The sequence below is a fragment of the Rhizopus delemar genome, genomic scaffold (genome assembly GCF_000149305.1).
Source record: "Rhizopus delemar RA 99-880 supercont3.4 genomic scaffold, whole genome shotgun sequence".
NCBI classification, from domain to species: Eukaryota; Fungi; Mucoromycota; class Mucoromycetes; order Mucorales; family Rhizopodaceae; genus Rhizopus; species Rhizopus delemar.
Window position 1 is genome coordinate 2,385,818 of NW_027137830.1, and position 12,693 is coordinate 2,398,510.

The 12,693-nt window shown below is 35.8% G+C and overlaps 8 protein-coding genes across 8 annotated transcripts; 5 read left to right on the forward strand and 3 right to left on the reverse strand.

The window, feature by feature from the left end:
• Positions 1-494: 494 nt before the first annotated feature.
• RO3G_06391 (uncharacterized protein) lies at positions 495-935 on the reverse strand (the record flags this gene model as incomplete). Its single annotated transcript, XM_067660981.1, has 2 exons — positions 495-686; positions 750-935. The coding sequence occupies 2 exons, from the start codon at positions 933-935 to the stop codon at positions 495-497; spliced, it is 378 nt and encodes a 125-aa protein (XP_067517082.1).
• A 777-nt stretch (positions 936-1,712) lies between these two features.
• On the forward strand, positions 1,713-2,126 carry RO3G_06392 (uncharacterized protein; the record flags this gene model as incomplete). Its single annotated transcript, XM_067660982.1, has 2 exons — positions 1,713-1,929; positions 2,041-2,126. The coding sequence occupies 2 exons, from the start codon at positions 1,713-1,715 to the stop codon at positions 2,124-2,126; spliced, it is 303 nt and encodes a 100-aa protein (XP_067517083.1).
• A 1,155-nt stretch (positions 2,127-3,281) lies between these two features.
• RO3G_06393 (uncharacterized protein) lies at positions 3,282-3,962 on the forward strand (the record flags this gene model as incomplete). Its single annotated transcript, XM_067660983.1, has 1 exon — positions 3,282-3,962. The coding sequence occupies one exon, from the start codon at positions 3,282-3,284 to the stop codon at positions 3,960-3,962; it is 681 nt and encodes a 226-aa protein (XP_067517084.1).
• Positions 3,963-4,391: 429 nt separating this feature from the next.
• On the forward strand, positions 4,392-4,992 carry RO3G_06394 (uncharacterized protein; the record flags this gene model as incomplete). Its single annotated transcript, XM_067660984.1, has 2 exons — positions 4,392-4,482; positions 4,532-4,992. 2 exons carry the CDS (start codon positions 4,392-4,394, stop codon positions 4,990-4,992), a joined length of 552 nt encoding a protein of 183 aa, XP_067517085.1.
• A 99-nt stretch (positions 4,993-5,091) lies between these two features.
• RO3G_06395 (uncharacterized protein) lies at positions 5,092-6,579 on the reverse strand (the record flags this gene model as incomplete). Its single annotated transcript, XM_067660985.1, has 5 exons — positions 5,092-5,207; positions 5,257-5,589; positions 5,637-5,902; positions 5,959-6,091; positions 6,147-6,579. 5 exons carry the CDS (start codon positions 6,577-6,579, stop codon positions 5,092-5,094), a joined length of 1,281 nt encoding a protein of 426 aa, XP_067517086.1.
• Positions 6,580-7,495: 916 nt separating this feature from the next.
• On the reverse strand, positions 7,496-9,134 carry RO3G_06396 (uncharacterized protein; the record flags this gene model as incomplete). The annotated part of the gene is made up of 11 exons (XM_067660986.1): positions 7,496-7,668; positions 7,730-7,814; positions 7,861-7,961; positions 8,007-8,086; positions 8,146-8,197; positions 8,260-8,302; positions 8,355-8,456; positions 8,511-8,556; positions 8,619-8,678; positions 8,725-8,842; positions 9,023-9,134. 11 exons carry the CDS (start codon positions 9,132-9,134, stop codon positions 7,496-7,498), a joined length of 972 nt encoding a protein of 323 aa, XP_067517087.1.
• Positions 9,135-9,872: 738 nt separating this feature from the next.
• On the forward strand, positions 9,873-10,316 carry RO3G_06397 (uncharacterized protein; the record flags this gene model as incomplete). The annotated part of the gene is made up of 1 exon (XM_067660987.1): positions 9,873-10,316. The coding sequence occupies one exon, from the start codon at positions 9,873-9,875 to the stop codon at positions 10,314-10,316; it is 444 nt and encodes a 147-aa protein (XP_067517088.1).
• A 599-nt stretch (positions 10,317-10,915) lies between these two features.
• On the forward strand, positions 10,916-12,187 carry RO3G_06398 (uncharacterized protein; the record flags this gene model as incomplete). The annotated part of the gene is made up of 3 exons (XM_067660988.1): positions 10,916-10,918; positions 10,993-11,307; positions 11,372-12,187. The coding sequence occupies 3 exons, from the start codon at positions 10,916-10,918 to the stop codon at positions 12,185-12,187; spliced, it is 1,134 nt and encodes a 377-aa protein (XP_067517089.1).
• Between the last annotated feature and the right edge of the window lie 506 nt (positions 12,188-12,693).

A 12,693-nucleotide genomic window follows, 5' to 3' on the forward strand; every position in this document is an offset into this window, starting at 1 on the left:
TGTTTATCTATCTTACCTTTGAAAGTGGAAAAAGGAAGGATGCTTTTTTTTACACAATTGCTCTCATTTAGTGCATCACACTTCTGGGTCTCTTGATTCTGTGCTCCATACTTCCCTTTTCAAGAATCAACCCGGTCCGGACAATTTTATTGTCTCACAAATATTTTTGGTGTGTTGTGCTCTCAGTGCTCGTTTGCGGGATTTTAAATGAAACAACTCTAACGTTAAGCAAGAATTTCGTTTATAAACACTTTAAATTTCAATTAGGTGCATGATATCCAGTTACACATTGTTTTTGCCCGAGGTAGATCAGAGTAAAGACTGAAATCTAAAAAGCCTCCTTCATAGTGTCAAGGGTAAAAATGATGGAAAAGGAAGGAAAATGAGTGCAAGTGTTAGAAACACCAGTGTGGGAGAGAAGGGGAGCCAATCGAGGAGTCTTTAGTCTAGTTGAAGTGGCGGTACGAGCGGAATTTTTGAATGTTGGAGGTGATCTAGTTCATAAAGAATAGTACAGATGATAGGCCATCGAAGTGTCCAAGTGAGGACAGCTTGAAGGGGGTGCGGTTTTCGAGTGGAAGGGGACAAGGCTTAGAACGACCCGGGAAGCCAGCCAAGACACTATCGTATACATTGACTTCAGTGTTGGTCATAGGTAACCAAAGGATGGGGCCTGAAGAGATTGTCTTGTCGGAATTATAGCTATATTACTCGAAACGAGCGTCTGTCTAAGGCTTCTGGGAAGTTACATCGTTTCCATATAGAAGACTCAGAAAGCGTGTATCATTGAGTCCGGCTTCTTGAGCTATGAGTGTGGGGAAGGAGGTAAGGGAGTAGGGCGTTCTCAAGAAGGATAAGAAAGTATAAAAGAAATTGGGATTAAAAAATGTACTATGTTCTTGCATAGTTGATGACTTAGTCGTATGGAAAACCATCTTGATAGAGGATCAATGCGAGCTGCCAAAAATTCAGCGTAGACATATGTTTTGTGCATCTTCGATTTGTGCATTGAGGAAAGTGATCTTTGTAGTGACCAAACTATACTCTAGTTGAGCGCGAACTATACGAGAGTAAAGACGAGTGAAGAGAAGAGGAAGCAAATCCTTTTGAGTACAAATCAATGGATGAGAGTTAATTTATAGTGGAAAGTGCCTTTGTGGTATTTGGACTTTATATATAAAAAAAATTAATAAATTGGTTGCTTGCGACATTCAGACAAAGGGATTCCATTAAGTATAAAAAGGTGTTGAATATTGTCTGTGCATTATTTGAAATAAGTGAACAATAAACATAGGTAAGAATATATATCAAGCGAATTTATTCAACGAAAGGATTTCATGCTCTAGAGTACAGTAGAAGAACATTTAAGAATCGAACAATACATATACTATCTATACATATATTAATAATAAAAATATAGCATAAAGCGTAATTAAAATCTAACATAAACTTCTTGCCATTTTCAAAGCAACATAAAGCCATTTAAATTAAGAAGATTAACAAGGTGACCCTTTTCCTGTTTACTCTTTAACACGCATCTCTGGCCGTACCTTCACACTGTTATTTCTCCTTTGTATAACGATTTGCCCAACAAATGTGCCTGTTAAAGAAGTAGACGAGTCAAAGTCCTGTGTGGAAGATATGCATCCCGAGTTGATACTAATCAAAGATCATTTTTTAAGTTTAAAGTACAAGGAGCAAATACAAAAAACATGACCCCAATCTATAATAAACTGCTGTATCCTAACATGGATGAAATCACAATGCACTTTAAGAGCCCACAGATTGGTGCAGAGAGCCTTGTGTTGCTTATGCTTTTATGTGCATTTGCTAAAAATAAAATAAAGAGGGGGTGGTTGATCATTAATAAAATTTTAGTAAAGAACTTGCGGAATCAATTGAATTCTACAAAGAAATATTTTGATACATGTATTAAGGATTAATGATTTTCATGTTCATTCATGTCTGCTTTTTTCTTCTTCTCATTTGAAACCTGGGTATGGCTGTGTATAGTCAAATTTGTATTATCTATTCTGTTAGCGTTTATTAATAGCCTTACTACCATCACGCATTTTATGACTGTGACAGAATCCAAAGATTCAACGTTTATTCGAAATTATGGTTAGAATTATTTCAGGGTTTACAATCTGTTTATGGAGCACCCAGGCATGCTATCCTGTCTATAGTTTTATTTAAAAAAAAAAAAAGAAAAAGAAAAAAAAAACATTATGCTTTCTTGAATGAAAAATGCGTCCGCAGTGGTATAAAAAGAAACTATGAACCACTTCTTTACTTTTAAATGTAGAGCAGAGTCTGTCGAATAGAACGTGGATTAAAAAGAGGAATGAAAAGATAGATTCAATCCAAACATGAATAATAATAAACCTAGTCAAATAGATGATTTGATTATGAATGATATATTCAATTATCAGTACCTTACCGCAGTCGCTGATGTATGCATCATGATGTATAGTTTAAGGACGATATTCAAGCTCACAAACAGCAGCAAGTTCTTTTATTAAGAATTTCATTCATTGGATAGATAAAGGCATATCATCTTTGACTTAAATAGACCAGAATGTTCACCTCGTTTAATTACTCAATCGAGAAAGCGTTTTACATTTTTTAAGAAAAATATGCTTAGGTTATGAACGCTTCTTGGAAGTGCTACAGATACTATAAAACAGAAATAAAGAATTTGTTGTTTAAAAGGATGTTTTTCTTGATAAAAGCTCTTGATGTTTTCCTTCTTTTGTTTCTTCCTTTAAATTCATGCACGCAAAAATTATTTACGTAATTCTTCTTTGATAAAGGAGACATGCGGTAATTGAATATCAGAATTACAACCATTTTTATTTCTTTCCTTAATGTCTACATTAGAAAATTTACCAAGAGAGATCATTTCACTCATATGCAGCCTACTTGAGCAACCAGAGAAATATAATTGTATATATGTGAACAAAGAGCTATATTCAGCCTCAATACCTGAATTATGGAGAGAACCTATCTTACCCTCAACAAAAGCACTTCATCAGCTAATCAAGTGTCTCCATCATTCGAAACATCAAAGAGGAGACTATATTAGAGTAATAAGACTTGGTTGTTTTGTGGGTATTAATGATGAGGAACTTTTAAGTCTTTTACCCTTAATACCCAATCTGGAAGTTCTTGAGCTAAGACAAGCCGAGCAGCTAACTGATAAAAGCCTGATACCCGTCTCCCGCTACTGCAAACAACTCAAACAATTCGGTGTCAAGCGGGCATTGGCGACCTATCGAACCATGCATTATTTAGGAGGATGTGTTGAGTTGCAGCGACTGACTTTAGCCGCTTGTCCCAACCTGACCCCGATGGCTCTGCTGCCATTTGCACATCTGCCGATTGAACACTTGGATTTGTCAGGCTGCAAGTGGTTGACTGCAAGCGATACCGCCCGTGATTTATGCTCACTGGAGCATCTGACAAGTCTTAGTCTGATCTGCTGCGATGTGATATCGGCCGATTTCCTACACCAACTGACAGGCGCATTGATTCACCTTCAAGATTTTTCCATTACTGGTAATGCAGTCATTGAGGATGATGCGGTTATTCCGTTCTTGAAAACACACCCAAACTTGCATGGACTCTTCTTGCTTGAATGTGCTATTACAGATGCTACGTTGAAGGCCATTGGCCAGTACCTACCTAATCTGCATCACCTCGATATTTCATTTTGTACCAGAGTTACTACTCGTGGGGTGAGAGACCTTGTTTTTCAATGTCCTCATTTGAAACTCTTGGGTGTCAAGTACTGCGGTATTGTTGCACATGATTTCCCAGAGCTTCAAATAGATGAGATCGAGCTGGATACCTTGAATTATATTAAATTGGATCAAATACGAAATCATCATCAAGAAGAGGAAAGTATTCGTGAAAGTTATGCTTATATTCATCAATTTTTATCTACCGAGCAAGTTCATTAAATAAATCTTTAGCTTCATTTAGTACTTGCCTCTTTATTGTTTTTGATCTTTACTATCAAGATCTCTATCTCTCTTCCTCCTCTCTTTCTCTTACCCTATTATCCGAATCTTGGCAATTATTAAAATCTTTTTAAGCCCCTCTCTTTCTCTTTTCACTGAAACAACTAATCAAGGCGCTTTTTTAATACATTTTTTTTTTTTTTTTTCAGTCATGTTTTACAAAAAGTAACTTTTTTTCTCTCTTGATTTATATATATATTTTTTTTCTACATGAAAAAGTTTCGATTGAAACAAGAACCTTTTGACCGTACTGGTCTTTTGTTTTCACTGACAGGATTTTTATTAATTTTACTATGTTTAATTGGTTGCCAAACACCGGGTTCAAAGGGACTTTATTTTGCCAAAGTGACTGATGCCTCGCAGTCCGGTATGGTAGCTTATTACGGTTGGCGAGGTTATTGTATAGAAGATAAAGGAATTACCTGTTACAAGGACGATGGTGTTCTTGTTGTGCCATTAGGTAATAATTGAGTCAGAGGAAGGCAATCCGATGCTAATTATTAAAAAAGATGTATCCATCAGTGATAATTTGAACATTACCTATCCACAATTATTTAAAGATGAAATTGCTCAAGATGAGAATCTCAATCCAGGAGCAGCGGCTAATCCTCCACATGATCCCAAGATCTATCCTGCAGCGGTTATTTGCCTCATTTGCAGTGGTACTCTCTTGGTCTTGGCCATCTATCGAGTGTATCGACCACAGCAATACCAGGACGAACACTACACTCGAGGCTTTTTAGCTGCAGCCTCCACTGTTTTAGCTCTCTTGCTGGTGGCTCTTTCGTCTGTGATGTATCAAAATGCCACTGAGCAATTGAATGAAACCTATCCTCACTTGGTGGCTTCTCAAGGTCCCTGCATGATCTTGCTTGGTGTTGCTTTTGCTTCCTTCTTTTTGGCTTCTATTGCTTTATTAAGAGGTGTGATGCGTATAGATTCAGATCCTGAAGGTTATAGTGCCATTTAATGTGTAAATAAAAAACTTTTTTTATTATTATATTTTGATGAAGAGAGAGAGAGGGTAAGAATTTACATATAAAAAGATGAAAAAAAAAACAATGCTTTTTTAATCGTTTTTGATACGCTTGTTATTATGTTGCAAAGGAGTCATCTCCAGAGGTCTTTTTCTGCCCTTTTCTTTTTCTTCTATTTCTTGTTTCACGATAAGATTAGAAGAAGAAGCTATGAATGAGGTTAATTATATGAAATCTTGCGACTTTTTAAAGATTACCAAACTTGTGATGTCCTTCATTCGAGTGAAAATCTTGATATTTCATTTCAGGTGGTGGGCTAGAAGGAAAACTGATTTGTTTTTCTTGTCCTTCTTGTTCTTTATCCATTGACCGACGATAAGATGAAAAGTGGTGATCAGAATATAGATGATAACTCGAATAAGGAGGAGGAGGAGGAGGAGGAGGGGCAGTAGAGGTCAAGGTGGTACTGGTGGTAGCAGTACTTCTATTTAATCGATATTCGCAGTGAGGTTGAATCATGTACAGATCAGTTTCTGAAGAAGATGGTTCAGAAGGAAGGATGTTTCCGTTGGATTGAGTACGAATGGTCACTAGAGACAGATGTGAATAAATTATAGGGGATAGTCTTAAAACTTACTTTCTTGGTTAAGACTGGGTAAATAAGATTGTTTACCCCACTGTTGCATAGGATTATCATTTTTATAATAACCCTTGGAGGGCAACATATATGGCAATGTACTACTGGCATTGCTATTAGGATGACTACTGGTTGTGCTACTAGCACTCGTAGTCGTTGGTGGAGGTATAGATAGAAAGACAGAAGGATCTTCGACAAACAAGGGATATAAAGTATCAAATATTTTGAACTTTGTGGCTAAATCTTTGGCTCTACTGAATGTGATCCTGTATGAAAAAGTAGATGAGAAATAAATGGAGAAGGGTATGATTGATATTATTACCAAACTCCTTTAAGGTGCATTGCACCTACTTTAACAACCACACGACCTTTTTCATTTTTTAGGATACCATCTCTTTTGCCTCGAGACATACCAACGACATTTAATAGTTTAGTGCCATTGATCATGTCATTATCTATGATATTATTTGTTTGTTTATGTACATATTCTATTATTATTATTTTCTATACCTTGACGACGAGCCACACAGATACTCTTGGCATCTACTTGATAACAAATAGTTCCTTCATCTTCCCAAACAGTAGTAGTTAGTTTAGGTCTTTGAGGAGTAGAATGAGTAAAACTAGTATTATAATTATGATATCCAATATGACTGCGAGATGGAGGTGGTAAGGCAGTGGTAAGATTATTATTCCAAGATAATGTATTGCTATTATTATTATTGGTTTGATTCGAAGACCATCCTAAAGGAGAGCTTGTATTTTGTTGATCTTCTTGTTGTGTAGAATAACCATTTGAATGACACAAAGCATAGGGTCGATTGCTCGGACTTTCTGAAATGGGTCGATATGGCTCTGGATGATGATGTGGCGATAGGACATAAGGGGATGGGTGATTATCACTTGTAGAAGAATATAAATTACTTTGATAAATGCCTTCCATGCTATGAACACTATAATTTATTATCACAAAACAAAATAATAAAAAAGATAAACTTACATTTTTTATATAATTTGTATGAAAAATGAACTTAAATATGTTGACAAAAAAGAAAAGAAGAAAGAGTTTTTTTTATATATTTTTTATTTAACAGTTTTTTTTTTTTTTTTTTTTTTTTTTTTGCTTTCTTTATTGAAAAGAAGGGAAAAACAAAAAAAAAAAGTGGCAATGGTGGCAAAATGTATTTAATTATTTATTTATGTGTTTGCTTTAATTGATTGTCTGTCTATTTACTGCACTATTCCTGCATATATTGAACCAATTCACGGATTCATTATCCGAATTATTTTCTTATAAGTTGCCCTTTTAAGCTTTTTTTTTTTTTCTTCTCCTTGTGTGCACACAACCCCTCCTTCTGTTTCCCCTTCTTGAATTGAAAAAAAAAAAAAAAAAAATAATAATAATAAAATAAAATAAAAAAAAAAGAGAAAAAACAAGCTCAGGTTATGATCTTGTGATGAGTCGAATAGTATAATGTTTGTAAAAAGAAATAAAAAAAAAGCCTACAGCTTGACCAAAACAAAATGCAATACGATGCATGCAGCCAAAAAAAAAAAAAAAAAATAACATCGCTTGAGGAAAGGGGAGAAGAAAGATAAAGTAACGATTTTTTTTTATTTATTTTGAAAACCTTTTTTTTTTTTACTTCTCTCTTAACGCTTTGTCTTCTTTTGTTTTCTCAAGTCTAGAAAGGGAATAAAACATGCTGCACGACAATGGGAAAACCACGTTTAGAAAAAGATGCCCATCTGCAGGATGATGCAGTGAAAAAGAACTAAACTCAAAAAAAAAAAAAAAATACTTGCAACAAAAAAGAATTAAATGTTTTATTATGCAAAACTCCTAAAGGGGAACAGATTTATTCTACACTCGTTATTTCTAAATGTTCGCTCAATTCCTCTACTTCTTGCAACGTAATTTCATTTTCGTCTTCTTCCATCTCCTTACGCTCAATATCTCCCATCTTTACAAAAATAAAATCCATAATATCATCAATACACTCTGTTAACGTAAAGTCTGAAATCTCCAAATCTACAAAAATAAATGATTATTCTTTTGGAATTCTATTCTCTTTCTTTTTTTTTTTTTTTACTTGAAGAAATGCAAGTACAACTAAATCGAGGATCGGTGATTATTTCACCTTTAGCTTTTGCACTCACAACCCAATTTATACAATTCTAAGAAAAATAAGTTGTCATTCTTTTTCTTTCTAGTCTTGCTTACATCAAATAACCATCTACGAGTTCCTTCATTCTTTAACATGTCACTAGAATGAACACTGTTACACATGGCAGCACACTGAACACGATCTTGAAGGGCATCAACTATATTTTTAAATTAGTTATTTGAAGAAAACATTACAACTTTACAATTCTCATCAAATGCTTGAGTAAATGAGTGGCCACCCCATCCAAGAGCTAAAACTGCAATCTTTTCTGCTTTGAGATTTCTAAATAATATCAAAGTTTCTAAATACTTAAAATGAGAGAAATAAAAACAAGTGCTTACTTTATAAAATGATTGAAAATATATTGACAATGCTTTTCAGGGTCTTCACTACCTATCATCATCACATACAATCTAAGCACAATCATACATCTATCCTTTCTCTAATTAACTTACCAGGTATCATCGTAACATGTATACTGTGTGGCTCTGGACAGTCCTATCCACCTTTCTGTTTAGTTGCAGTAGACAAAAATCTTTTTTATGATTACCCAAGCTCGGTTATTGTACCAATAATTTCCATTTGGATTCAATATAATCACTTCATATCCTTTTTCTTGAAATCTTCTTGTTGTGTCCATCATTGAACCAGTCTAATTGTTATCAATATCATCATCTACCCTATACTTTCTTTCCATTCTACTCACATAAATGTTTTCATCGCATAATACTCTTCTACTCCACTGTCCGATTCTGATGATCATAATAACAAAAAAGGTTAGTTCTTTTAAAATTCAATTCATTTATCAATTTACCTTGTATGATTTCCAGGTATAAACACAATCAATTTACCAGTTGTTGTCAAAGCATTCGGTCTAAAATAAAATGAATTTAAAGCTTTAAACAAACACAGTTACATACGTCGTATAAATAAAAGAATGAGGATCTTTGCTTGGATCAGCATCAGTTGGAATCGTCTTTGCTTGAAAATTATATGGTTCTGCCTCAAGTCTTTTTTCTACTTCATCTCCAATAAGATCTATTATCAATCAGAATGCATGTAAAGAATAAATTCCTTTTTTTTTTTTTTTACTAATGAAAACTTTGTAACGTTCTTCGTTATAAGCTCTGTCCTTTGGTAAATATTCGAAAATGTATGGTTCATCTTTAGAAGAAAACGATTAGTTTTATAAAACACGCGTTAACGTATTCCTTTTACCTTGACTTTTACTTCTAATTTCACCATTTTCTTTTAAAATATAACCAAATTCATCTAATGTCTTTGGTATCTCTGGCTTCTCTTCTTTGATAATTTTTCTTCTTCTATACATGTTGAAGAAGAATAAAAATAAATAAAAAGACACGGGTTTTTATTTTATTTTTTCAGTGTACATTTAAGAACTGGAAAGTTTAGTGCAACATAAAGGGTTCATTTTATGATTAAAGAGCCGCATACAAACTAAAGTCTTTTGAAACAAGCACCCATTGATTTGTAGAATGTAACCATCTTTTTTATTTTATAAAAGTCTTGTACTCTAAATGATATTCTATTAGTAATAGTAGTAGCAATGATTATATTAAAATTGTATCGTCTTTATGAACTGTTGAACTTGTTCATTCTTTTGATGCAAAACAAAGTATTGCTGCATATCATTTAACAACCAATTGTACTCACATAAAACTCCAGATCTGGTAATTGAATGTAACAAATGTATTTACTTTAGCCAGAATAATTAGTTTGAAAAACATCAAAGTAGTCGATACAAGATAAACAAGTGTAGCCGGATAATGAATGAAAAATAATAAAAACTTGAAACAATTGGATATTGACAGTTGTAATATTTCAGCAATTCAACAAAATTTGGAATTACCTTCAACACTCCATACTACAAAGACATTACGTAAAGTCATCCTTGTTGAAAAAAGAATGCTAAAATATTAATAAACGCATACAAACTTGTCTCTCGTAATAAATTTCATCACAAAAAGTAATTGACGTCATGATTCAAGTATAAAGAACAGCACTTTTTTGCATAAACCATTCTTTCTTTTTTTTTTTTTTATCAATCATGTCTGATTTACCACCTCATAAGGGTGACTTGACACCTAGATTACAAGAACCCAACTCCTTCACTTCTGATCTATCAAATCCATATGCTTACCCTAATGAACGAGTTGAACAAGTCAATAAAGAAGATCCACAATTGCAAAAACTCAAAAGTTCATTCTGGAAAAGAGCAGGACAACTCCAATCCGCCATTGGATCCTTAGCTCAGTTGGAGTCCTGGCAGAATTCAGGCCAGCAAATTGAAAATGAAGCTGATCGAACGTATCGAGAGGCCGAGGAAAGACTACGGGAAGGAGAGGCCAGTCGAATCCACGGTGAATATGAAAGTTGGATGGGTTGGATGTCTTATGCTGTTGGGCATATCGCTGGAGACCCAGAAATGCAGGCCAGAGGAAGCCAACGAAGTCGACAGGGTGAGGAAGAGATAGAGAGAACAATCAAATAAAATAAAAAAAAAAAAAAAAAAAAAAAAAAACGTGAAATTTATTTTGCTTTTTGTGTGTTTTTGTTCTTGGTGGTTGTCTTTAAAAAGAAAGCAGTGATGAGTGAAAGAGCAGTGAATAAAATGGAAGCTGGCAAATAAATCGACCACTGATGAGGAGGAAAGAAGTTTTGAAAGCTGCTGGATTCATCAAAAAAAGGCTGCAAAATAGAAATAAAATAAGTCAAAACATATTTGCAATAAGAGAAACATACTGTTACTAAGGCCCAAGTTGAATAATAAATAAAAATAAAAGCAGCTGCAGTACAGGCTGAGGCACCAACGATTTTATCTGATGAACCCTACATCTGATGTTTGAATGAAGCACAGAAAGACAATATACAGCATTCAACATACCATATTTTACGTTAATAATAAAATAAAACGCCCCTTCAACTATGACTAGAGCTCGTTTTTACATTAAAATGCATGTTGACGTTCGGCCCGCACACAAATATATTCAAATGGCGATTTAATCATGTCAAAGAAGCCTCTCTAGTAAAGTGATGTTCTAAGCATCCATCCATTTGAATCCTTCTCTTTCTGTTCGAACTTTTTCCGAAATGGTAAATACTCGATGAAAGCATCTTTGCAATGTTGTTACAACCCAAGAAGATAGATCATTAACCGTTGTCTTTAGTCCGCTGCCAGACCCGTCATTAACGTTTACGCCGATAGTGGTAAGAACGTCGCTAGCACCGTTCCTCTCCCTGCCGTCTTCAAGGCCCCCATTCGTCCTGACATTGTCAACTTTGTCCACACCAACATGGCCAAGAACAAGCGTCAACCTCACTCTGTCTCTTCCAAGGCTGGTGAACAAACCTCTGCTGAATCTTGGGGTACTGGTCGTGCTGTTGCCCGTATTCCTCGTGTCAACGGTTCCGGTACTCACCGTGCTGGTCAAGCTGCTTTCGGTAACATGTGTCGTGGTGGTCGTATGTTCGCTCCTACCAAGGTATGTATAAAAAGAGCTTTTGTGTGTAGAAATGGAAAGAGTGACATGGACTTCCTTTATATAGACCTGGAGAAAGTGGCAAATCAAGACCAACTTGAACCAAAAGCGTTTTGCTACTGCTTCCGCTTTGGCTGCTTCTGCTCTTCCCTCTTTGGTGATGGCCCGTGGTCACCGCATTGAAAAGATCGAAGAAGTTCCTCTTGTTATTGACGACTCTGCTGAAAAGTTGGCCAAGACCAAGGAAGCTGTTGCTCTCTTGAAGGCCATCAACGCCTACTCTGACGTTGTCAAGGTCTCTAACTCTCGCAAGCTCCGTGCTGGTCAAGGTAAGCTCCGTAACCGTCGCCACCGTCAACGCCGTGGTCCTCTTGTTATCTATAACGAAGACAACGGTCTCGTCAAGGCCTTCCGCAACTTACCCGGTTTGGAATTGGTCAACGTCCGTCGTTTGAACTTGCTCCAATTGGCTCCTGGTGGACACTTGGGTCGTTTCATCATCTGGACTCAATCTGCTTTCGCTCTCTTGGACGAACTCTATGGTACCTACGAAACCCCTGCTACCTTGAAGAAGGACTATGTCTTGCCCGCTCACATCATGACCAACCCTGATGTCGCTCGTTTGATCAACTCTGACGAAATCCAATCCGTCGTCCGTCCTGCCGGTAACAAGCACCACAAGCGTCCTTTCACTCAAAAGAAGAACCCTCTCAAGAACCAAGGTGTCATGAACCGTTTGAACCCTTACGCTCAAGTCCTTCGTCGTGCTGAAATCATCAAGGCCCAAAAGGTTGCTAACGGTAAGGTTGCCAAGCTTCAAAAGAAGAAGCCTACTTCCACTGCTGCCAACAAGAAATTCTTGGAAACTCTTCACTCCACTTAAATTTATCAACAATAAAGGAAAAAGTTGAACTATTATTAAACAAACTTGATTCAAAATAATTGATTTCTTATTTGTATTGAGACAGAGAAATAAGAACTGTTGAGTAGTTTTGATCGACATGACAACTATTAAATGGTACAGATTTTTTTTTATGGCGGAGTATGTTTGGTAAACCCCGCATAAGTTCGTTGACGGATGATCGGGTTTGTTTTTATTTCTTTTTCCCTTTCATAAAAAATAGGTATGGAGCAAGACGAAAATCAAGCTCGACCGTCGAGTCTACTGGAACAAACGCCTAGTCTGCCTCCACGACCTGAGCTGAGACAGCGCAACAAACATATTTCAGACCTCGTTCCTGATCTACATGGCATTGTCAGCCGACAGGGCCTCTCAACAGAGCTCTCAACACATGATGCTGCTAATGTTCAAAAGGTTTTAACAGATGCAGAGCAAAAAGATGTGCCTTGGGAAAAGGTCTCTATGCCAGGCACTTTTCAGTCTTATTA